Here is a 25253-nt window from a genome sequence, read left to right as displayed (position 1 = left end):
GGTGATCCATCGCTGCTGCCGTCGCCGGACAATGGCAACTGCTGCATGCTCTCGGCAGAGGAGGATGAAGACTGTGTAAGGAGGTTGCGAGGGCCGAAGGGGTTCTCTTTAGCAGTTGTGGAAGCAGTGAAGAGGTGTGGAGGGAATGGCTTTGATCTCTATTTTGCAGTTGGCTGCGGCTGCCGGTATACCAAGTGGATTTTGGGGTGGAGATGGCCAGTGTGGGTGGGGATGGCGAACAAGCATGCGAAGAGGCGTGGGTGTCACTGGAGGAGGAGAAGGAGATGGTGTGGAGTTCGAAAGGGATGAGGAGCTGCTCTCCTTTATTTCCCACCCGGGATTTCGTGAGACGGAGAGCCATCTTATGAGGGCGTAGAGGGGAAGGTAGGGGGAACGTAGGAGTCCCTTCTTCTGATCTTCTCCTTGAGTTGTCCTGATGGTTATTATATTGTCGTCATCGCTGTTTATCGTGTTGCTATTATCATTTTTGGATGAAGCTAAATCTTCGCGCGTGCAAGAGAGAGTATGAATAAAAAAGATGTAAGTTGCTGAGAGTGGATCTTTTTTCGATAACATCGCTAAGAAGAATGCAATTGCAATGTTTTTTTCGTGGGCTTCGGCCCTCCTTTTCCTAAATAGAGGAAAATACAAGTTCGTTGTCGAGGATTATTTCGGCTTCCAGCATAAAGGTAAATTACAGGTCCATTTGCAGCAAATGGATTGCAGGCAGTCTCATAAGTTACTGAAGAACAGAATTTTGTTTGGGTTTTTTTATTCATAACCATCCACATGTTTTTAGAAGGCAGCGACGTAGCTTTCTACTTGTATCCGGATAGAACTAGAATAGAACTCATATGAACCAGTTATGAGTGGGAAATTATCTGAAATTTTGGCTACGAGCATCTTCTAAAACTCGCAGGCCGAAAATAATCAATTGATAATCCCTGCAGCTTCCTGAAACTCATCAAGTAGAAACAGGGGGCATGAAGAAGAACAGATTTACCAACGGCATTTCATAGTCTGGAGAAGGGATTTTGAACCTCGACAGTCTACAAAGACTCGTACTGGTTCCACAACCATATTTGAGGCGGCAACTAAAGGCATCACATTGAGTCCAGCACGTAGATTGACCGGAAGGTTGTTAAGGCTATATAATGGAGATCATTTACCCATCATAGCACACCAACAGTTCAGGGCAAGTTCTATTATGTGTTTCCTGACATGGTTAAATATCTTGGTAATTCATGGACTTCCAAGGATGCTATCTGTTGAGGGATGATTTCCCGGGAAACTCCATCTTCAAAAAACTTGCATCACCAAAAGTTGTACATATAATGGCAAATGCAACGAGGCAATAAGTGAAGCACTGATCTTAGTTAATCATAATTATAACAGATATGTTATAACCTCCAAACATCAATCCATACCATGTTTCGAGATGAGATGAATGGACATGTTATTACAATATTGCAGGATTTGGAATAACATGAACAAAAATGCTTCAGTAACTCAGAAATATCACTCAACAGTTAAGTCAGCTGGTGTGGTGCTCTCGTTGCTCCCTTTGAATTGTTATGGTGAACTGTGCCACATTTAATGAAGCAAAAGGGACTGGTAAAAGACACCTCAGTGACTTCCTTGTGATTTTTCTGAGTTACTGTAGCATTGCTCTAAAAGAAATAAGATTCAAGGTCAGAAACCACATAAGAAACATTGATGGCAAAAGGCAGTGGGAAAAGTTGATTTTGACTTATTACAATACAATTACAGCTGCTGTAAATTAAATACAGAAATGGCTGGGCATCTCTAGTGTACATTGATGTTAGTACTCGCCCATCCCAATGAACTCAAAAACAATTCCATGCCTCCAGAGAATAAACTCTTAACTCACCTTTCCACCACACGAGTCCGCATGCTGAAGCTTGGTGGATGTACAAACACGTGTTGGTCCTCAAACACATGGACTGAAAAGAATTCTGAACATTCTATCTAGTTGCCGAGCATCAAGTAATTGACAAGTAATTGACAACCGCGAAGAACTCATTCTCGACTCTAAAGCTCCATTAGGGCGGCATCAGTTTCAGATAATGGCGCTGCAAAAGGAGAAAAAATAACCTATGAACAAGTCCTGCATAGTTTGTGAAGAAGCAGGCTGGGAGGTGCGATCAAATAAGCAATGATTTGGTGAGATTTACATGCCCTGGTATGCAAATCTACTCTCCGGCATTAAATCCCCCACAAAATGAGGACAACCCATGAAAGACATGATTTGTGCAACTGATTTGTGAAACAATATGTCCTTATAGCATTTATAGTTTTATACTAACAATTGTCAAGTGGTTTTCCTCATCTAAGGCCTATTATATCTGAGATGGATGCATGAGTCTACATGCAAACAGCTAATAAAAAGAAACGACATTTGAAAACCATTACAGAAACAAGTCAGGGAAGTAATTTGGTAGGATAAATATTTATATACCAAGCAAGTCCTCGTATGTATCTTGGAAGAACGATGATTCCATTAGCAATGGAGGTGAGAACACTTGATCCAGACCATCATCAATGTCAGTAAATGTGCTCTGCGCATTACCAAGGGCTGGCTGAAGCAGTTCTGTCTGGTTTCCGTAATCATCAAGTCCATTCAACTTATCTGACACGACTGGCACTGAATTTAACTGGCTCTCAGTGTTAGAATGGAGATCTTTTGTATGCCTGGAGACACCGATTTCCGGTGGAGAGAAAACCAATCGCTGTTTTCTTCGATTCGGAATAGCATTTACTTCTTTTCGAGAAACATCTACTGAGAGAGGTATGAAGAAGTGTTCAGACTCATCATCACTGCTCTTATCTTGGGACCATTCTGCGTTGTTTGACAGCTTTGACAATGCAGCTTCACGAACAGAACGCCTAAGGTTCCGAGCATAATAACCATCACCATCTGTAAAACCAGGAAAAGAAAGGAACTAAGTAGATAAATAATAGTATGCAGAAGAATGGCTGTGCTCTTATCACCAGAAACCTAGAGAGTTAAAAAAAAAACAAGCAAAGAGGCTTAAAGTTCTGTAGATATCTATAGGAAAAGCCTCAAGCAGGCAAACGATCAAAGGTGCTAACCTTGTGCTGCACCATCAGTTTGAACTTTTGTAAGCTGTTGTGCAATTGATTTCCCTACTGGTAGACTTTCTTGGTTGGATTGTGTAGTTAATGCATGCCGTTTTGGTGCATGCATGCCTTTCCCAGATGAATTCGGAGTTAAACTAAATAAATGAGGAAGCTTCAAAGTTGGGCTAGTTGAAACTTTCTCAAGCTGGACAAAGGAGAGAGTAGAAGTCATCTCTGCAACTTCATCAATGGCATTTTCCTGTTTCTAATTGAAAAATGATCAGTTGGAGGACAAATAAACATATAAACAAAGATAACTTTTGTAAACAAAACTAAAAAAAGTATGTTGGATTACTACCATTCAAAGCCAAAAGTGTTATAACACATATAGTAAGAGGATTGATGAATTCTTACTGGCGGTCTTCCAATACATTTAGACTGCATGGGTGAGTTTGATCTGGCATCATATTCATCCATCGTAGTTGAAGAAATACTGTTTACTTCTTCAGTGAGCTCTGATATTGACTTCTGCATTGCTGGAACAGCTTCCTTTAGTTGATTGATGAGGCCCTGTATTGCAGACAGTTGATATCAAGACGTAGCCAAAACCATTGAAATTTATGGCATAACATGACCTGAATTTCCAATGCAAAGATAACAACAATGTAAAATGAAGAAATGATATGCATGATTTCTAGACGCCATTAGGACAATTTCCATAATATAAATGCATATACAAGAATGGGGACACTACATATTAAGGAGATATACACCTAGAACGGCAGTGCGCATCCCATTCTGCAAGGTCCAAATTGTAAAAACTAGTTATGATCATCAACTACCAAGGATGAAATCAACTGAAAATAAAATTCACTGTGTGCACACATATGCATATGATGGACCACCTATATTGAAAATTCACAACATTAATCATGAGCTATGATATATCAAATACCTAGAAATTTAAAATCAAATACTTTGGTAGTTATTTTCTTATCTACCAGAAGAAATAGGATAACAAAATGCTTCGTTATCATAAAAATAGCGAAGCCACTGATCATGATCCAATCTCCAACACAAACAGATCAAATTCCAGCAAATTCTGATGTTTTCAGCCATAATTTGTAATAATTCATTGTGCCTTACCAATAAAATCATTCATCTTGTCCACTTGATGCATAGGTACGAAATTTCCAGGTTTACCACTTCAACATTATAATACTCTAGATCTTGATCAATAGCATAGATTTCTTTATTTAAATAGCCTATCATAAAATTTGCACTGAACTACCGGCTCAATAAGCACTCGCACATGTTCCTTTGTACGACGAAGTTATCTTCAGCTCAAGCAGTAGCAGACTAGGCAAGATATTGTTGTAATCCAATTGCACATGACAGTCTGTGTTACCCTCACAATCCACATCTTAGGTTTTCTGGACATGCCAAGCACTTGGAATGCTTCATAACACTCAACACATTGAATCATTGACACAAGATATCATCACCGTTATGTGACTGCTTGGCACTTACAAAAAATTCATAATTCTAATACTAAATTTATCAAAGTTTTTATTAGTATCACAAAGCAACTGGTCCAACTAAATACATATAAGATAGAACTCATCCCTGTGTCATATATCTTAAAGATTTCTGTGTTAGGATCTTTCGAACACCTCAAAACTTGACATCATGTCACATGTCTAACATTGACATGGATGTCTATGTCCATGACGAAAGCAAATGTCTCGGCATATATATTACCATCCACTTTTAAAAATCCACAAGAATCAAGCCTTATATCACACGGCTTATAAAAGTATTAATATCACCAATCAAATGGTGAGAAAATATTATTGCATCATCCGAATATTTTCTGGACAGAGCCAAGATTATCAGAATGTTCTAATTTATCCATAGCAATCCGAAGAGACAAAAACACCACAAAATTATAAAAACAATAATTGTTAATGAATGAAATCTACATGATTTAATTTACTATTGTGAGTATAGTAGTATAAATTTATGACTAACAATTAACAAGGAAATTAATATAAGCAGATTTACATGTTTCTTAGGAAATTTAGCAACTTGTCATCAAGGATAAAGGATACATGTATCATGCCCATGCCAATCAGGGTCAGCATAACATGCATATGATTATGTATGCGGCATGTATTAAATATAGTAAAATTCACAACTATAATGCTAAGCTACTTCTCTTTATTCAACTTATTTTATAAATCAACCCACTTCAGCTGTTTTATACTGGTATGTAGACAAGTTGTAAACACATAAATTTAGCTTTTAACTAATTCATAATAATTTAAGATCATAAACCATTCTACATAACTAGTTGATTGCTATTCAATATGCATGCAGCTCAGCTTCAATTTATTCATCACATAGATTAACTTTACAAAACTATATTACACAATAACACAAACAAGTTCAAACAATCACGCTGAGAACTATCAGAAATGTGCAATTAATTTACACATTACCAATGTATAGTGTGTATTATACAAATACTATTGTTACTATGGAAAGTCAATATATTAAAGTACCATTGGAAGATTATATAATATGGGATACCATATTATACTAGGGTGGTACTTTCCAAATAATTATAGTCTCATTATCATTCAATCTGTAGATCAGTTTTCCAAGTTCATTATAAACAAAGCAATAATAGTAATAAAAATACAGATAAAGTGTTCCAGGCAATTTAGAAAGGAACAAAGGTTGTGCCACTATGTATCTAACTATAACAATATGTATCAAAACGACATGCATCAATTCGGGCCAAAAGATACAAATATAGAGATACGAATCATTACCATGTCAATAGACTAACATAAATGGTACAGATTGTAGATTAAACACAGTACGGATGGGCACCTTAATTCCAAGTTATTATTTAATTGAAATAGCACTAAATTAATAAACAAATTTGTTTTCTATCAAAAACAGACAAATAAGCAGTTCATCTATCTACCCCTTCTTAATGGAGCCAATGGGGCCAAATTAGGCTTGCTTTTGATCTTGATATTAGAGGTTCCCCTTCATAATGGGATTGCATTAGCCTTGATTTTAGCCCCTTCTTGATGGGGCCAAATGGGACCAAACTAGGCTTAATTTTATGTTTGAGATTAAAGTCCCCCTCCCCTAGTTTTGTTCGATTTTAAGCTTATCGGGTCAAATTAGGCTTGATTGTAAGCTTGAGATTAGAGTTTAATAGAAGTAGACAAGATCTAGATTTGCCCTAGCTCATAATCAAACCTATTTGCAGTGTCTTTGGGAAAAAGCTACAAACATTCATGTAACTTAAAAAGAAGTCATAAGAATGAACTCCTACGAGCCAGTTTTACTCATATTATGAACTAAGTACGTAATCAATAACATAGCAAATATAGTTAAGCATACTATTATGCTTAGTTCTAGAAGCACTAGAAGATTAAAACTCTTTCAAATATATTTTCCATATAGAAACAACATCAACATGTTAATTGAAGTAATATTATCTTCATCCAGACTCATTAGGTCCTTGACCCTTTTTTATTAGTTTATATTCTCTGATAATTAAATATATTCTTATAAGAGCAAAATAAGAACTGAGAAAAGGAAAAAGAAAATATAAGAATATATCTTTAAATCTTGGAGGCAATAAAAAGAAAGAAAGAACGAAAGAAAGAAGAGGAATTAAACCACACCCTCAATTATCTGCATAAACAAATAACTGAGAATCCTTTCTATACACAACTTTCCTTTTAAGGAATCCTCCACTAATAGCCAGGTACTCTAGGAATGCCAATCCTTAGCGTTGTAACAAGATTCGGTACTAACTCCAAAAATAGATAAACTTCAACTAACTAAATGATTTTCACCATATGCCATGGAAACCTTTTGGCTATTAGTTCTTCTATTCTCAACTTCAGTGGTTCACATATTTAGACTTTTATGAGGACGAACCTTAACCGAATATAGAGGAACTTCATGAACAATGATAGCCTGAACAAGAATGATAAAATTACTTCATGAACAATGACAGCCTGAACAAGAATGATAAAACTACTCCCACACAAAAGACAGAAGAAGCTGCTTGCTATATTTCCTGCTTTAACTCAGTATATTGCATACTGTATATTTCTTGACTATGTTTTGTTTCCTTTTTTGGATAAAAGAACATATGCTTAGCCCAATCAATCATTCATAAAATCAAACATTCAGTAACAGCAAAAACAGTTATGAATAAGATAACTGCTGTGGAAGTATCGCCAAACCTGTATGCTAACTAAATGTTGCCGATGTTCTGCAAGGGTTGCAGCCAATGACTCAGCATGACCACTCGTACTGGTGTCACATGTACTACGAAGTAGTTCTGGGCCCTCCCCATCATTAGCCTTAGCCTATAACGACAATTGTATAGCAATTTCTTGAGTCACAAAAAATAGTAAACATTATAGAAGAAATTAATCATGTATTGGGTTAGCCTCCAAAAAAAGTATGAGCATGATCTAAAATGGAATAAAAAGATCAAAGAAGGCTAGATTATGGAATAACATGTGACAGCATCCAATGATATACATATTCCCTATGGCACAATAAATTACAAAATAAATTGATATCTAAAACAACTGCAGTTAGTAATAAACTATATATCAAAGAACTGATTAACAATTATGTGACCAGCTTATTGGATGGCAAGTAACAAATCAGAATGGACAAATCAAGTCTTGATACAATTAGTTAGATAAACAAGAACTGATTTATTAACATTGTTATTGTATTCCATGAACCTTCCTTAGTAAGTCATTCTAAAACACACCCTTCACAATTTATCGGCTAAAAAATTTACCTACCAGATATCAATTACTCAGTAATACTGATGCATTTATTAATATTTTTAAACATTCAAGTTATTACTAGAAGAATTAGGGACAAGTTGGGATTTAAAATACATAGGACCAGAACATCCAAATCCTAATGCTAGATCAATTAAATCAATCTGTCAATCAAACTATGCATTCTGAGGAAAAAGGATGTTAGACATGACATGTTGAATTTTACGTGAAGAAAAGAAAGGGTAGATTCAGCCCTTTGCATCCCCTCCTCTCTCCCTTAAACTCTTATTTTACTATATTAACAATTTATCCTCTTTCAAATGTTTCTCACTTATCCTTGTTTACTGCTATTAACAATAAAAAACTCAGACCATAACAGATCTGAGTCAACATCTGCTAGAATCTTCAGCAAATTGTCATCAATTGCCCCTTTTCCAATCTTCCTATCCTACCCTATTTGCTGCTACGTGCTTCTTTTTTATGTCAGAACAACAAATCTGAGAGATTTGAAATCAGCTATGCATTAAAAACCTCTCTAAAATCTTCCTCCTTTTGGGCTACTAAAAAAAACGATTTGGGTCGACAGCAAAATATGATCCACTAACATTAGTCAAGGGTTTTTTTGTGTCCTCAACCTTTTATCATTTTTGTTGCAATTGTGTTGCATATAGTTTGCAATGAATCAGCTAATATTTAGGCATTCCGCATTTTATGGCTATATTTATCACCTCACAAAAAGGATGAGAAGCACTATCCTGTGGCATTTTATGGCTATATTTACCACCTCACAAAAAGGATGAGAAGCACTATCCTGTGGCTTTATTGTTATACTATAAGCCTGTAGTATCTTGTGAACATAGCATTATTGAAACAGAAGAGGGAAAAAAAACTAAATACAGAACAACACTTCAAGCACTGCTGGTATATATAATGCATAAAAAAATCATGTAATTATTTATTTGCATATTTGTTGTTTTGAGAGAAGTAACATTGTCACATTTCATCTCTCTTCATTACAACATCTTAAGGGAAAAACAACTAGAGTTAATCCTACACAAATAACAAACCACACATCATATTAAGGATGAAAAGTAAGTACATGCTCTTATGTTTATTCTTTATTATATCAACATTTATATAATCATATGTCATTTGATACCATACAAATTAGCTGGATACTTAAGGATCAATGGGTGCTTTATAAAGCCAAGTTAAATACAGGCAAAGGTAAAATTTAAGATGATCCATGTGGTAGGTTCCTAAAGTCTCAGATATCTTAAACCTTCACAAATAAGTCTTACCCCATAAAAGGACTCGATGTTATTGGAAAATTATGGCTGATAGATGTTCAAAATGTTCTACACAGGTGTACCACCATGATGAAAGGAAGAAAAAAGATATCTAAGCACATGAATTAAGAACTTAAACAAGGCTCGCACAACTGAATTTTTTCACCTTTTTACTTGACTAACATTGTTGAAGATGTGTTGTGCCTTAAATAGATAAACTAGACGTTTGACATCAGATATACTGTCAGTTGCACAAAACAGACCAAACTATCAAAGGCATCACATTCAATCTACATTAATCATTTGACATAAGAGAGTAAAGAATGTTTTCCAACAGAATATACAGAAAAACAACAACACAAGAGACAGAATGTCATGTCCAGCACTTAGAGATCTGCACCAGATTTGTTGGCGAAACATAGGTTTTGTAAACTCATGCATAATGCTAACAAATTTTGTTTAATCTTCAAACACACACCACATGATACTAATAAGACCTCCAGTAAGAGCCAATCATGCAACCATAAGACACTTACCATTTGAATATTTTTAGTAATTATTTTGTTAAAAAAGAAATCACAATTACAGTTGATTTTAAATGAAGATACATTTTGCAACTTAATTTACAACACAGATTAACTTACCAAGTGAAGTGATTGTTTATGAATTCGTTGTAAAGCATGGGTCCAACGTCTGAGAATTTCGGCTACATCAACAGCTGGGTGAACCCTCCCACTTCTGTCATCTGCCCTAGAAAGATTTTCATTTTTTCCTTGAAATTGAGGCGAATCCATTTGCTCCCGATTATCTATGGGTGAAGACATTTCACCAATGCCAACTGATAGCACATCTGAATAAGGAACATGTGAACTTAGATCCATGGCTGCAAGCAAAGATGTTCCAGAGATGCGGTACCTGATAAAAACAACCTGAATGTAAGAAAACATCGAGTTTTGTTTTCATATATATATTCTAGGAAATTTTATATTTCACCTATGTTCACGATGGGCTATCAAGTCCTCAATAGGGCCCGAAGCTAAAACTTCATGTTGACCTGCATACAAAAATAATTATCAAATATTCCTAGAGCAAGTCTAGCAAACATAAATCATTGATGGAGTCAAAAAAATTAAAATTTCCTTAACATTGTGAAAGTGTTAACAATAAATTGATTACAATGATAAAAAAATATCAAGGCCTGGTAACATAGCTATGTTTCACGCTAGTGAACATGCAAACAAATTAAAAAAAAAAAAAAAAAACTGCATTCAAATGCAGCACATGCACAATATAAGCAGGAGAATCTCCCAATCCATCTGCATATCTAGGTAAAATAAAAAAGAAGAAACTCCATTTCAAACAAGAAAAATTAGAAGCATGATTACATATAAGCCCATGATAGAATAAGGTTTTATTTTCAGTAATGCCCACTAAAACAATTTGATAAAGAAAAAAAAAGGAAACGAAGAAACACAAGTAGCAATGTCATATTTTACTAAACTAAAAAAAAAACTATTAGTAATTTGCTCATTGCATAAGAACATCATTTTGTAGCTTTATATCTAACAAAACATGTACAAGCAAACAGATTTCTGCCAGATGTTGGAATAAAACATTATTTCTTCCAACACTGTGAAGGACTTGATAGTGCAACTGCATATAGCATATTTGCATATCCCATTTGGCAAAAACAAACATAATAAATAAGAAATAAAAGCAGCAACATGCAAGATAACAAGGAACAAGAAGCTAAGAAACAAAAGAGATCATCTATTCTGGACTTTTTATTTCCCAAAAAAGGTGATGTTTCAGTTGAGATCGATCAGCCTTTTTGTTTACATTACATCATTCATGCATAGTAGTCCCTAAACTTCACAAAATTTAAATAGGAATTAAAATATTTCCAATAAGAACTCTGAAGCAATTCTTCTCTTAACCAATCAATATACGAAGCTCCCTTCATCACCTATCCCAACTAACAATCTAAGGGCCTGTTTGGATACTCCTGTAGGGACCTGAGAGAAGAGGGCTGAGGGGAAGGGTGCAAGAGGGAGAGGGAGAGAGACAAGGGAAGGGAGGAGAGGGGGGGGGTGGGCAGGGGTTCAGGAGAGGAAGAGGGTCTGAAAATCGCAGGACTTATTAAAAAAAAAACTCAAGAGGTCTTTTTTTTTTATCCCACATGAGATGGGAGTTTGGCTTGATCTGAGATGGGCCCAACTAACTCTCTCAGCCCACAGAGTCCTACAAGACTGGGTTGGGTTGTTCCTATACATGCCATGAATAAACAGCTAGTTTTAGAGTTTCAGCCCGTACTTTTGTTTATCCAAATCTTTTGTCATTTCTTCACTTTTTAAATGTTAGGAAGCATTTTCACTAGATTAAACTTAACTTTTGTAACTTATGAAAAACATATGGAAACATCTCGGCATTAATTTTGTCGTGAATTGAAAGAGAAGCAAAATTCCAACATAGGTTCGGGTATTCTTGATTTGGAATCTGATAGGCATCTCCATTATCATATGTAAGTTTGCCATCAATGAAAAAAGTAATGTATTGGAAACCAAACATAGTTTTTTAACACATTAAAAAAAATAATATACCGATGTGAAACCACCAACAATAGAATCATCTATGGAGCAAACTCCAAGGTAAGAAGGCTTGGTGGGATGATTAAGCAAATTTCTACAATCAACTGCCAACATGACATTAAGGTAGCATTTGGTGACCCAAATGGGATCACCGAGGTGATCATAGATCACTAGCGATCCTTATTCTAGGATAATCTGATCTCCAATGATTTAAGATCATCGTGTTTGGTATGCTATGTTCTAGTGATTAAAGATTTTCAGATATCCACAAGTAACATATCCGGTATTCCATAGGAATCCAAGATCACTCACCATATAATACCAAAATTACCCCAGATACATTTCATAAAAATATATTTATTAATCATATAAAATATATTAGAATTAAATATTAATATATTTTATTATATATTAATTATTAGTATATTCTATAAAAATATATTTGTTAGTGCTGCAAATAATTAATCCAATAAGATATATTAATTATTATAGAATTAGTATTTTTATTTAGACTCATAATATATTTTTTAATACTAATAATTATTTTGATTGGGAAAATAAGGCAAATAGAAGTAAGATATTAAGTACTTTCATTATATAAGTATAAAATACAATAATATTTTTATTATAATTTAAAATTATCATTGAATAATAATATGACAATAATAAGAACTATCAGATAACTTAAGCTAGACAGAAAGGTGCAAAAGTCCACAGTTCCTTAAGGATCGGTGGAAGACCTATTTGAGTGATCTTTCTTCGAATATGCTTGTTCTGAGCCCAGCTTTCAAGATGATTATAAAAAAATTTTACGCTGCCATTTTTCCAATATCATTGAATAGCATGGCCCGAGCCTAAGGTCACTCTAGTGACTAGTTCTCCCTCTCTTCCCGAAGCTATCCTTAAACAACGGCGAGATCCTTTCGTCCTCTGACTATGAGATAGAGAAAGCCAATCTAATCACCAATAATATATTATAATATAATATATCATATAAATAATACATATAATATCATATATATATATATATATTATTGATATAATATATTAACGGTATATTGATATACCTTTTTTTTTACTAGACTGAGGGACATTTTTGTCCTCAACTTTTAACCCAAGATCACTATTCTGGGTTGATCTTGGATTTCCAACCTCGAGGACCGACATCCCATCACTGGGGCGGGCGGTGATTTGAGGGGTGGGGATGATTTGGGATCATTGCCATATAGGATCACCGTGATGCAAACAAACGCGCTAATCTCATCACCTCCTTCCATGTCACCATTGATCTTAGGATGATCACCCCATACCAAACGCCCCCTAAAAATTGGTGTTGAAGACAAAGCAACTTTAGTCAAAAGTGGGATATCATGAAATCTGGAAGGTTAGTTAGCAGGTATAGAAACCTACCTTATTGATTGCATTTGATGCCCATGCACCTAGGGAGAGATAAGACAATTATATATTACCATAAATAATTGATTTTGAAATACTCAGCCAACCAATTCTAATACCAAGATCTAATATTTATCCTCCCTCATAAACTAAAAGATAATCTCTTTGCAAATGCCAAAGAGGCCTTCAAGAAATTGCTTCAACTAGGAAGATACCTTACCACTTTTTCGGTGGTAGGAGGTTGAGGGGGTGTAGAGTCCAGGTAGAAAACAATTATTTTGCATTATATCCTTTAAAAAAAGCATACACACATCTATTTTACCAAAAAAGATATATCAGTAACTTCTAAATTTCAAGTCCTATTCTTGCCAAAATTAGGAGTGAATGCAGGTATGTCAAAGCCGGATATTGTAGAAACACTATTAGTAAGAAAGCAATTAAGAAGAAGGTGCAGGTTTAGGATTCCAGAAAGATTTTGAAGCAGATGCATTAACCTAAAGAAGATTCCAGCTAATAAGCTCTCATTGCTTCAACAACTTTTAGCGAACATATACAAGCCTAAGTAGCGAGATGTAGAATTTGACATTCAGCTTTCACATGTCCCCACTAAATCTAGTCAAAACATTCCAAGCTTGCTAGCCACAATGTCTCGGTAGAGAGTTTGGAAAAGAAATTCAGGCTGATAAAGAGGATAGCACATGAAAGAATATATCAACCCCCTAAGGAAGTGAAAATGCTTCAGCATACTGCAAGGCAATTTCCACATTGGAGCTCGATCAAAGGCTGCAGTTCTTTGGTCAACAGAGGAATTGATAGGGCAAAAGCTTATAACCCTTTTGGTGTTCTCTTATATCAAATTTGATCTTCGTTTGAGCTTGATCAAGGCTGATGTCCTCTGGGTTGAAAGAGGACTGGATGCAACTCTAATTTAACCCTTTTTGCTTCTCTCTTCTATCAACTTTGATATTGAAAGGAGTATTTGCAATAAAGAACTAATTGCAACTTGGGTAGACTCGAGAACAAAAAATTGTTTTCTATTTATCTGGTGCCATTGAAGCATAAAAAACCAAAGTATCATCTACAGAAAACTTCAAATGACAGATTAGAGACTTTCCTCTATAGGAAAGAAACCCAAAATTAAGCTCGTATCTAACTTTATTCGTCAATCTGTTGAATATTTTTCCAATTACAGGCAAACAGGGGTCAACAACTACATGTGATGAGTGTGGTATCAAAATACCAACAATTGGAACTAAGATTTTTAGATTGAGAAATCCACTTGCACCTTTTCTTCGAGACCCTAGATTTGAGTTTGCAAATTAAAGCAAGAATATTCTCATGAACCCTACAGCAGATACATTCATGTGTGACAAGAAAGCCAAAGTGCGTTACTTCGCCGTTCCAAAAAAGCATCCTTTGATTGGTATTTTTATTTAAGATGGAAGCATGCTTAATTCTCTGGGAGCCCAAACATCGAGTTTTGCAAATAAAACCAGGAATATCCTAATGACTCCTACAAAGAATATATTCATGTGTGAGAATAAAACAAAGCATGACACTTCACCATTCCTGAAAAGCATATTTTGATTGATAATAATATCTTTGTACTTAATTTGGAGATATGAGATGTGGAAATAATAAACAACACCTAAAAAGTTACTTATAATCCTAAAATTTTTATAGAAATTATTCTGTATCATAGATTCGCACCAGATGATGGAAGTAATTTATCAAAGTTGCCCCTGACTCTCTAAACATAGTTAGGATGCCATATTCCAATTTCCAAAATCTCCACAAGAAAATTGACGAAGCAGGAAAGTCTTATCCTCTTCTATGGAAATGAACTCTAGCAATTTCATCTTATCAAGGATGTCCTACAAGTCTTTTATAAATTGGGTCCTGAGGACATTAATAACCATAGCTTACAGCTTTTCAATAAGTGGGTATTACTAGAACTGGAAATGAGCTAGAGCCAACCTGAAGCATTTAAGGCAATATAAAAGGAAGATGTTTTAGCGTCAGACCTGTGAAGTCTGACAGTTCAAGGAAGTTGTCCAAACAGTTCAAGAAAAAGCATGTATATGTGTATTCAAATGATAACAGTTTAAACTTACTCTTGCGAGCTAATAATGATTCCCAAAGGCGAGTCGCTTTAGATACTAGATGGGAATTCTGACCAGAAGAGCCAGAGATGCGATCATCCCACAATTCCCCTTCCGACTTAGCTCTGTTTCTCATATCCTGTAGCTTTTCTAACTCTTGCTGCAAATAGGCCTGAACATAGCAATTGGCATATAAATAACACTGATGTACAAAAAGGGGGATTTGGGAGCAGAAACTAATGAATGCATCATATGTAATAATTTAAGAGACTATATGGAAGTTACCATCTACCTCTTCAGCACAAAGACCACGAAACTCGGCAGTCATTTCATGGGCTAAGTTAGACCACATAGTTTGCCTATGAACAGCCACATTTGCATTTTTCAGAAATCTCCTTCGCTCGAGAGCTATTCTAGCCTGTTTAGCAAGAAAGGTTATAAAAGCTGTAAAAAGTCACCAGTGTGAATCTGTAACGACCGATTGCTATATGCTTTTGATAACAAATACTAAGCAAGGAAGAAATATTTAACATGGTAAGAAAGGATAGAGAGCTGGTACCTACCTGAGGGCCAGCTCAAATTTTCCAAGAGGCATGCAGTGCACACCCATTAGAAGAGTTCAGGCCAGATTTCACACTGCTTCTCAAGGCCCAAGAAAACTTGGGTTTGACAAATGATTAATCATCTCTCAAGGGAGTTGGAGAGAGGAACAGAGAAAAGAAAGATGAAAGAAGGGCAAGAATTTAAGAGGTCCTGAACAGCAACATAACAAGGCACAGCCTGCATTAAGGCAATGAACACCACAATAGACATGGAGCATACAAAAAGCTAGATGATTATGTATGCAACATGGTGAGATGTCAGAGCAAGGAGGGCAATAATGGAAGCAGGCAGAGGGAGGAGCAGAGAAGGCAAGAAGAGGAGTAAAAAGAGAGAAGAGAGGGCGTGATGGTCAGAAATGGAAGAATAGGAGTAGAGGAGGGGGAGCAACAATCGGGCAAGTAGTCAGTTTCACAAAAGGGGTAGGCTGATGACAGTTTTCACTCAATCCAAACATGTTCTGTGCCTGAAAAACTAAGATCGACCATCCTGAAGCCTGATTTTAATTCGCCCAAACGAAACCTGACTATGGTCTGACCCATCAAGCCTATAGCCAACCTATGCTACCCATTACCAAAAAGCTATAACCATCCCAAAATAGTTCACTTTTTCCTCTTTCTATTTGAAGTAATTGAATTTTCAACTTGCTATAATTATTCTATAAAAGAAAGCAAGGTTGCTATAATTATTCTATAAAAGAAAGCAAGGGAACATCACTAGACAAAACAAAATTCTCATGTAAAATATTGAAATGAATGGTATACCATAATCCAAGTACTACCAGTCAAAATATACGATCAAATGGAACCCCAAAGATTTACCTAATAAAATAGAAGATCAAATCATTTATATTACCTTGGTCACAGGAAGTAATGCAGCTGCATGCAAATATGAAACATCAGTTAGTGGAGCAGGTAGAGGGTTAGAAGTTGCATCGGCAGCAAATGTTCGCTTATGAACTTCTCGTAAGGCATGCACGGAAAGTTGCCACAAAAGCTCAACAAATCTGCAGTCAAGGAAATTCACACTTTAGATGTTGCAATGGTTGCACTGATTGATCCAAGGAACTGACCAACAAAAAGCATAAAGCATGAATATCTTAAATGGGGGGAGAGAGAGATTGTATTCATAAAATAGAAAGTAAACCAAATAATAAATCTTTCAAAGTAAGATCTCTAGATAAATAATGATGTAAAGACTATCGTGGTAAAGAGGAGAGACAAACTATAAGAAATAGAAATGGGAAAAAAATAGCGGCCCTCATTTAACTTCCATTTAATGATAAAGGTATGGCCATATTTCATTTAAGTCTCTTGATCTATTTACACAAAATTGTGAGTTGTCTCGCACACACTTACTTTTGTTTATCCCTGAAAGACATGTATAAGTCTGATAAAATCAAGCTGGGTGCAGGTCAAACCATAATGTACCTGATCAACTTGAATTACTATTAATCTGAAATTAATCTTCGAAATTTTTACATGTAATGGATATTTATGCAGTTTCCAACACTTTATAGTGATGTACCTATGTCAAATTACTATCTCGCTATGTTCTGATATCAAATATTCAGTACTTCAACTGCAATGTGTCCTTTCCTTTCTTTATTTTGCACCTTCACAATGTTTTAACTCGAAATTTTCAGTAGTTCAACAAAATGGTCAAAGTCACTTGGCCCATTATATCCAAAAATCAAATTTTGAGGCAAACTTTAGGCATATCACATCTTGATTTTATCTTCATGAGATGTAGTCCTTCATCAGACATGAATATTGTATATCATTTATAAAAAGAATTTGAAAGAAAGAAAACAAGCAAAAGGGAAAAATTAGACTTCCATAGTGATTGATAAAATTAAATGTGGTTGACCCTACTACAAAATTAAATTCAAAGTAATCAACTGCAATGCTTTTTCCCTCCTCTTTCTCTTTTACCACTTAAACTTACATTCTAAATCAACTCCTACACAAGTCAACAACTCCATGGGAAATATTAACAATGCCTTCAAGCATGAGTTTGAGCTAGCTCAAAACTGGGCACCATTTAGGTTCCCACATAAGGCAGTCAACGATGTAATTCATACCCTGGAAAGCAAGTAATCACAGAAAAGAGATCGACTGCACTTGAAAACTCAGGCTTATATCCACCCAGAACTTAGTAGAATCTTCTACCTAGGTTAATGCACCCTCTTCAAAACCTCCTCTAAATCTCAACCCTACACAAGCTTCCACAATTAAAGTGTTTTTAGAATATCCCTCTAGCCACACATGTACACGCAAACGTTTCTCATTCTAGCAATCAAGACCTAGAATAGGACCCAATATGCTTGGCAAGTCCAATAATAATCATATCTTGTTAACTTCTAACATTAGGATAGGTTATTTCAATATGTATCGTAAGAGGAAACCATTTCAAGGACTTTAAAAAGCATTAATGCTATGGGTTTTTTGATGGATATGTTTTATATAAATTTCTATAACAAAAAACAGAGGGAAAGGAAAGAAGAAGTAGGAGATATGATTGCACACTGGAAGATGGATGATGTTTAGGTAGAAAGCAACAAGAAAGTGAGGATCAGTGTTTAATATTTCATTATTATGACAAGAAGTTTTTTGAATGTAACCTCTATTTTGCCTGACTCTAAATGATGCATCTATATATGGCATGCAAATCCTCCCAGTTTGAAGCCCAATATTTTATAGAAGTCATGCGATGTCAGAAAAACCACCACAACTTTAGTTTTCATATCTTTTGAAGTATCAGCATCATGCTGCTTGTCATCTCAAAACCCTTTATTGGTTATCATACCTCGTGCCTCCAGTCAAGGGCGGAATACTTGTCAGCCATGTTGCTCAATTTGGACAAATATATGGCATTTCCAACACCCCATGAGAAGCAACAGCATAAAAATCACCCAAAAGATATGCAAATAGAAATCTCCCAACATTCTAGAAGTAACGCATACACTAAGATCATGACATAGATCTAAATTTCAACTAAAATGGCCAGCAAAGTTGGTAACTTAATCATGTCCAACTAGAAACTATTCCAACCCGTCCAGCAATACCAGTCCAGAATTGAAATTACATCCGAACATCACTTTGGAAAACACGTGATATGAGTTCCAACATTCTCATAACAGGAAACGAACAAAAGCTTGTGATCTGAAGCAAAACAGAAGAATGCTTAAAGGAAAATGTGGAAAATGAGAACTAACCTCGGCCCACAACAAGTTGCAAGCGACGAAACCCTAGAATTACTCCTCGGCAATGCCCCTTGAGACTCCAGCTCACTTATGATCCCTTGCACAATCTTCCCAGGGAAAGGAAACGCAAATTTCAACAAAAACAACACTCCAAAAACCAAAAATTCGCACAAAAAGAGAGAAACGGGATCAACCTTTCGAAAGTCCCGGGATTGGGCCGAATCGAAGATCGGCCACACCTTGTCGAAATCCTGCCAGATCAACAGATCCTAGTCAATTAAAAACAAATAAAGAGAATCGGAAGAACCCACAGCGAGAAATGCCGATCCAGATCAAATTCGAAAACGAAGAGATGGGACAAGAAAAGGAAAGAACGGGGCGATTGGGTCGGGTCATGCCTTGGCGGATTGGACGGGGCCGCGGAGAGCGGAGAGGAGGAAATAGAGGAGCTGCTCGCCCATCCGGGGGTTGGAGTGGCGGAAGTGGCCGACGCGGGGGCTGCCTCCGCCGCCACCGGCGGCGCCCATGCCGAGGATCGCCGGATCCAGCCCTAGGAGAAGGCAGTTGGTGTACATGGCGCTCTCCAGCTCCGCCTCCCGCTCCTTCTCGCGCTCCGTCGCCATTGCCGAGCCCTCTCTCCCTCTCGATCGATCGATCGATCGAACGACGGACCGGCCTCCCTCTATATCTCGGGGGGAAGGAAGGATCTGGCTTTTTTTATTTTGTCGCTCTTTTTTTTTATTTTCTTTTCTTTTCTTTTCTTTTGGTGGAAGCTTTATAGGCTGGGGTTTTGCAACTTGGTTTCCACGGGGGCGGTGGGACCCACGTCTGGGAGAGGGGAGCGGATTGGCCCGTTTGAATTCGAAAGAAAGGAGTCGAACGGAGGAGGATTGTGGTCACCGCTTCGTAGGCTTACCGGATCCCGGTGCGAGGTGTTGTCCTGGTTGGGTTAATTAGGTAGGCGGAGTAGACTGGGTGGAAGGGCTGGGAGGAGGGTGCGATCTCGTTGCCGTAGGCCGGCAGGGTGTATTTTTTTTGGCAATTAAAAAATATTAGAAAGAAGTTTTAGCAAGATCCCCATAACATTTTAGCAATTTACGTCTACATCCCAAAACTTCTAATTTGTTTAATTAAACCCCAATACTTAGATTTTCATTGTAATATAGTCCAACTGTTGATACGAGCTTTAACACTATTAACAATATATATGAAATAATTTAATTATTCTAGAAAAATCCTAATTTATTTTTTTAATTTATCAACACATTCTTTCGAAAATGGGGTACATAAAAAAAGAGAGGCAGCTATGTTTCCTCTTCCAATATGGTGGTGTCGCCGCCCTCGCTGCTCATGATGAGATATTTAAAACTCTTATTTTACCATTAGCAATAACTTATTTCAATTGTACATCATAAAAGATTCGAACAACTGCTTCAAATAGAAAGCACAGTTTGCAGAATCTATGGGCTTATTAGTTATATAACAATTGGCACGTACAATAGGTTGAACCCTGACTCTTTCTGGCAGTGTTGGTTCGAGTCCAGCCCGTTATAAAGCAAGAAGAACTAGTTGTAAAGTGCCAACTTTCTCCGGCATGGTACAGGCCTTTCTAAGTGAGAAATTTTTTTTCTCTCTCTCTCTCGTCTAAGTGCTTCCCTGTATTGATTTCTTGGTCATCAAAGACAAAAGCTTCGTCTTTGGAAGCACTAGTAGCGTAAGGCAATCGGGCCACTCGAGCATCTCTGTATTAGTTAAGGCTTTGATGACTCAAGATAAATATTAAGATCATGGGGTGCCTACAGGGCGATCACAGGTGCGAGCCAGGGATCTTCATGCTCTAATTAGTAGGGAGTCGGATCGACAGATTGAGGGAGGATGGATTTGGAGGATGACAATACATCCATGTGTTGCTCTCTTTGTCTGAAAGGTGGTATGGGGTTGCTTACCGACCAAAAATTTATTGGCCTGTCGGGGCATGCAAATCACTCAGTGCTGTGAAGTGTGTGCAAATATTAAGGAAACTATCGATTATGTCCTCCTGCGATGCCCCGGGCTAGGGCAATTTGGTGGAGGGCCTCTGGGCTACTACCTCATTCAGTGGAATCGGCATAGAATTTGATCCTTTTGTTGAGGGCTTCCATGCGGAGCCCTACCACTCATGAGGCCGGGACTTGGAGGGCATACCTGGCCTACCATATATGCTTGGACAAGAATGACAGTTTGTTTGAGGGCAGGAGGTCAAAATCATTTCTATCTAAAATCCTCACTCTGCGCTTGCAGGTTGTCATCATCTCCGTGGTTGGTGGTGGACGGAGCTATGTGTCAGGCAGGGAAGGTCTCTACCACTACCACTTTGTTCTCTTTCGGAATGACCAGAGACATCTGGGGTACCCCATTTGCTCTCTCAGCCCTAGATTCGTCTTTGTTTCTTAGGTGCGCTTACCCCTTAGTCATATCAAAGTGAACTTTGATGGTAATATGTCGACGGATGGAGTATTTGGTGGTGTTGGTTTTGTTATCCGAGACCACCTCGACAGTTTGATAGCAGCGGGTGGCCGCCGCACACCTCGTCTCATTATACTAGGGGTAGAGCTCCGGACAGCTCGGGAGGGGCTTCTCTATGCAAGGCGGGTCTTGGGAGCCAAGTGTGTATGCCTTGGGGGGGATTTCTCCATTGTGATAGACTGGATCCAGGGAGTGGACAGATATGGTGACGGTCATTCTCTCATCCGAGAGTTTCGTAAACTGGCCTAGGAGTTGAGAGATATTCAGGTAGCATATGTGTTTAGGGAGGCGAACAGTACAGCAGACTAGGTCGCCTCCTTAGTCGTCCGATACTCTGGGGAGTATTTTTGGACATGAACAGGAGACATATCCCAACCTTTGTACTTTTTGCTTTTTTTTTAAGGCTATATGAATTGCCGTATTTATCTTAAAAAAGAGAGAGAGATAAATATTAAGAAAAGAAAAGCGAGGGAAAGAGGGGGCAACCCGTAAGAGTCCATAAGCTCCACGCGACTATCAGACGGTGCAGTGTTCCTCTTCTTCCTCTCGTCACTTAAGCAAAATAACACAAAACTCTTCGTACCCCGCAAAGCGGGAGTGCTTTTTTTTTTTTTTGCTAAAGCAGCTATTTCATACAGGCCGCGGCAATGGCGAAGCTCCTCCTCTTCTCCTGATCCGATCGCGCAGCGGTGGCACAGGCGGCGGCGCGCAGGGCGGTGGACGCGGGCGGAGCCGAGCGCGACGAGGCTTCTTCTCCTCCGGATTCGGCACGGCGGCAGCACAACGAGGGCCTCTTCTCCTCCGAGTCCGGCACGATCGGCGACGGGGACGCAAGCGGCGGCGCGACGGGGCTCCTCTCCCTTTCCTTTCCTCCACGGGAGCCGCCGCAAACAGAGAAACTCGCTCAGGAAGGGGAAAGGAGGTGAGTTGTTTTTTTTTGTTTGCGTTCTCAGCTTGGGAGAGAGAACACCCACAAAACCCCCTTATTTTACCAAAAAAAAAAAAATCCCCTTGAGCGGTTGAGCCCCCACGTGAAGCAAAAGCCTCCCACGTAAGAAATTTTTTTTTTTTGTTTGTTCTTGGCTTTTGGGAGAGTCGGAGAGAGGAGACTAGGGGGCCGTCAGATTTTTGATACTTCGGTCCCAGGGGCAGAGTTGCGAGCGGTCTGGATGGGCTTGTCCTATGTGCGGCGTGTACTTCGAGCGAGTTCGGTTCTTCTGGAGGGCGACTCGGCTACGGTGATTAGCTGGATTCGCAGGGGCCCGGTTGGTCACGGAGATGCCCATCCTCTGCTTCGTGACATTTGGATGATGGTGAGAGAGGGTGTTACGCTACAGGCTATGCATGTATATCGTGAGGCCAATGGGGTGGCCGATTGGGTGGCCGCGTTTGTTGCGAGCCACTTTGGAGGCACCCTATGGGCTGGGGAGAGAGAGATGCCCGGAGCACTTCGGGACATTTTGTATTCTGACTCTTTAGGGTGTATTCGTACCCGTGATGTATGAAATGCCTGTTTAAGCAAAAAAAAAAAAAAAAAAAAAAAAAAGAAAAAAAAAAAGGAGGAGAGACTAGACACCCACAAACCCTGAGCCCTCCGCCGATAGAATGAGGGGTATTTTCGTTTCATGATAGAAAATAGCTAAATAACGAAATGTCACTGGATCGGTTGTTATAAAACCAGGCAAGAGGGACTAAAAGTTAAAATCTGGCCCAAAGATGGACCAGCCATTAATTTCCCCAAAAAAAAATCCAAGGCATTCTTCGAAGTAAAGCAACAGCAATGGGAATAGCTGAAGTGGTTGTAATTCCTCTTGTGAAACCCTCTGCCCAATGAAGCAGGAATAGTTGGAGCAGCTGCAATTCTTCTTATGAAACACTTTGCCCAGTGAAGCATAAGATTTAGACAAGTCTCCCCAAGGAGGAGACAACCCGGAAGGAGGCCACTGCCCAGTTCTGCAGGCATGATGAAGCTTGATACCAACTGCTTCATCATGAAACCAAGGTGACTGAGGATTACTTGGAGTTTTGCCCAGTTATTCACTGCCATTTGGAAGGAGATCTCTCTATTACTTGGAGTTCTGCAAAGCCACTCCACCTTTGATAGCTTGTGCATCAATTGGCGAAGGAGAAACTTCCCAAAATCCACCTAGCCAGCAGTCCTTATGCTGATTGTAGCAATGGCCAGGGTGACCTGGAAGGAATGTAATAGGAGGACCTTCATATGCAAACAATCTTCTGTCTTCAATTGCTTTTGAAGGTCTACATATATCCTTTCAGTGAATGGTCTGTCCTTTGCAACTACAAGCTCTTTCCTGATTCATGATGCCTATCATGGATAGGTTAAGCCCCTCAATGCTACATCTGATCCCATTGTCTCTTATGAGATCTTTGCTTCAAAGTTTGATCTAATGCTCAGAGTTTGGAAGCTGCAGGTGAACTTATGGTGGCAGTGGAAGTAGTGTTCAGAACTATGCTCTCTTTGCCGTTGTCTCCTACTGTCAGTCAAGATGGAGAATTCATCTTCGAGCTCGTTTGGTTCGGAGAAAAAGAAGAAAAAAAAGTGTGGTCAATGGAAAAGTAATGAGATGCCTCTTGTTTGGTTGGAGTTTTCAAAGTAGAGAGACGAAAAAGTTGTATTCCCATGAAAATATGATTTTCATATTTTATGAAAAAGTTTTTTCATGAGAAACATGGAAAAGTCTTTTCCATGAGAAACATGGAAAAGTTACTTTTTCATGAGACATGAATCACTTTATTTTTATTTTTTTCCAAAAAAGCCCTTCAGCATTAAAGAGTTATTAAAGGCCTAATTTTTATTAAGGGTATAATAGAAATTATACATAACTTTTCTAGAAAAGTGGATGGTCAACCAAATATAAGTATTCTGAAAATCTATCACTTTTCCATGGTCAACCAAATATGCCAAAAGTACTTTTTCAGACATCATCTTTTTAGGAATATGCTTTCCAGAAATCATAATTCTAGAAGAAAAAATGCTTCTCACAAACCAAACGAGCCTTTAAGTGATCTCATATGCCCTCTTCTCGGTGCTCTCTGTCTTTGTTTTTCTATTACTATGTGGTGGTCCGGTTCTTTTTTTCAAGGGTGCTGACTAACTTTCCTAGCAACAAGTCTGTTTTAGTTTCTGTAACTCTGTTGTCATCTTTTTAATAAAAGTCGGATGGTGTTCGCACCTCCTATCTCCTAAGAATAAAAAAACAAAGAAACCAAGGTGACGAAGTAGCAATCATATCGAGTGATCTTAGAATGGATTTGGGTCTCATTCAACTTGAAAACGTGGAAGGAGTAAGTGCAAACAAGTAAGTTTTGAAGCTATACAAATAAAGATAAAATAGAAGTATGTTTGAAGCTCGGAAAAAAAAGAAGAAAAGAGTGAACCTCCTATCTTCTGACCCACTTTATCATAAAAAATAACAGAAAAAAAGAAGCAAGAAATAAAGAACGAGGAGGATCCATATTCAAGAAGAAGAACCACCCAACAAAGCACCGGATCCGTCGCCTCCCATTGGACGACTCCTAGCCAGCGGAAAGAAGGAAAGAGGAATGGGGAGCCGGAGCGGCTCAATGCATTTGGGGGCCTAAGGTGAACTCACTAAGTGGCTACG

At 37.9% G+C, this 25253-nt stretch overlaps 1 protein-coding gene across 2 annotated transcripts; it reads right to left on the bottom strand.

Annotated features, from left to right (window-relative positions):
- Positions 1–1713: 1713 nt before the first annotated feature.
- LOC103723316 (AUGMIN subunit 6) lies at positions 1714–19876 on the bottom strand. Of its 2 annotated transcripts, none has more exons than XM_008814202.2 (13): positions 19521–19876; positions 19317–19373; positions 19135–19229; positions 16773–16923; positions 15610–15735; positions 15330–15489; positions 10226–10286; positions 9877–10147; positions 7383–7508; positions 3517–3672; positions 3115–3367; positions 2480–2938; positions 1714–2093 (listed from the first exon to the last, which is right to left on the bottom strand). In XM_008814202.2, the coding sequence occupies exons 1-13, from the start codon at positions 19743–19745 to the stop codon at positions 2053–2055; spliced, it is 2181 nt and encodes a 726-aa protein (XP_008812424.2). In that variant the 5' UTR covers positions 19746–19876; the 3' UTR covers positions 1714–2052. The 2 variants fall into 2 exon arrangements, with proteins under 2 accessions (XP_008812424.2, XP_008812425.2); XM_008814203.2 differs by having other exon boundaries at positions 3115–3361.
- Positions 19877–25253: the final 5377 nt, after the last annotated feature.

The sequence above is a fragment of the Phoenix dactylifera genome, chromosome 10 (assembly GCF_009389715.1).
Source record: "Phoenix dactylifera cultivar Barhee BC4 chromosome 10, palm_55x_up_171113_PBpolish2nd_filt_p, whole genome shotgun sequence".
In the NCBI taxonomy this organism is placed as follows: domain Eukaryota; kingdom Viridiplantae; phylum Streptophyta; class Magnoliopsida; order Arecales; family Arecaceae; genus Phoenix; species Phoenix dactylifera.
The sequence above is the reverse complement of the archived record's forward strand: the minus strand, read 5'-3'. Positions and strand labels throughout refer to the sequence as shown.

Coding starts and splice junctions, on each gene's coding strand:
- LOC103723316 (XM_008814202.2), bottom strand. CDS start 19,745: ATGGCGACGGAGCGCGAGAAGGAGCGGGAGGCGGAGCTGGAGAGCGCC. Junction 15,736..16,772: donor CATTACTTCCTGTGACCAAG/GTAATATAAATG, acceptor CTTGCTAAACAG/GCTAGAATAGCTCTCGAGCG. Junction 10,148..10,225: donor ATAGCCCATCGTGAACATAG/GTGAAATATAAA, acceptor TGTTTTTATCAG/GTACCGCATCTCTGGAACAT.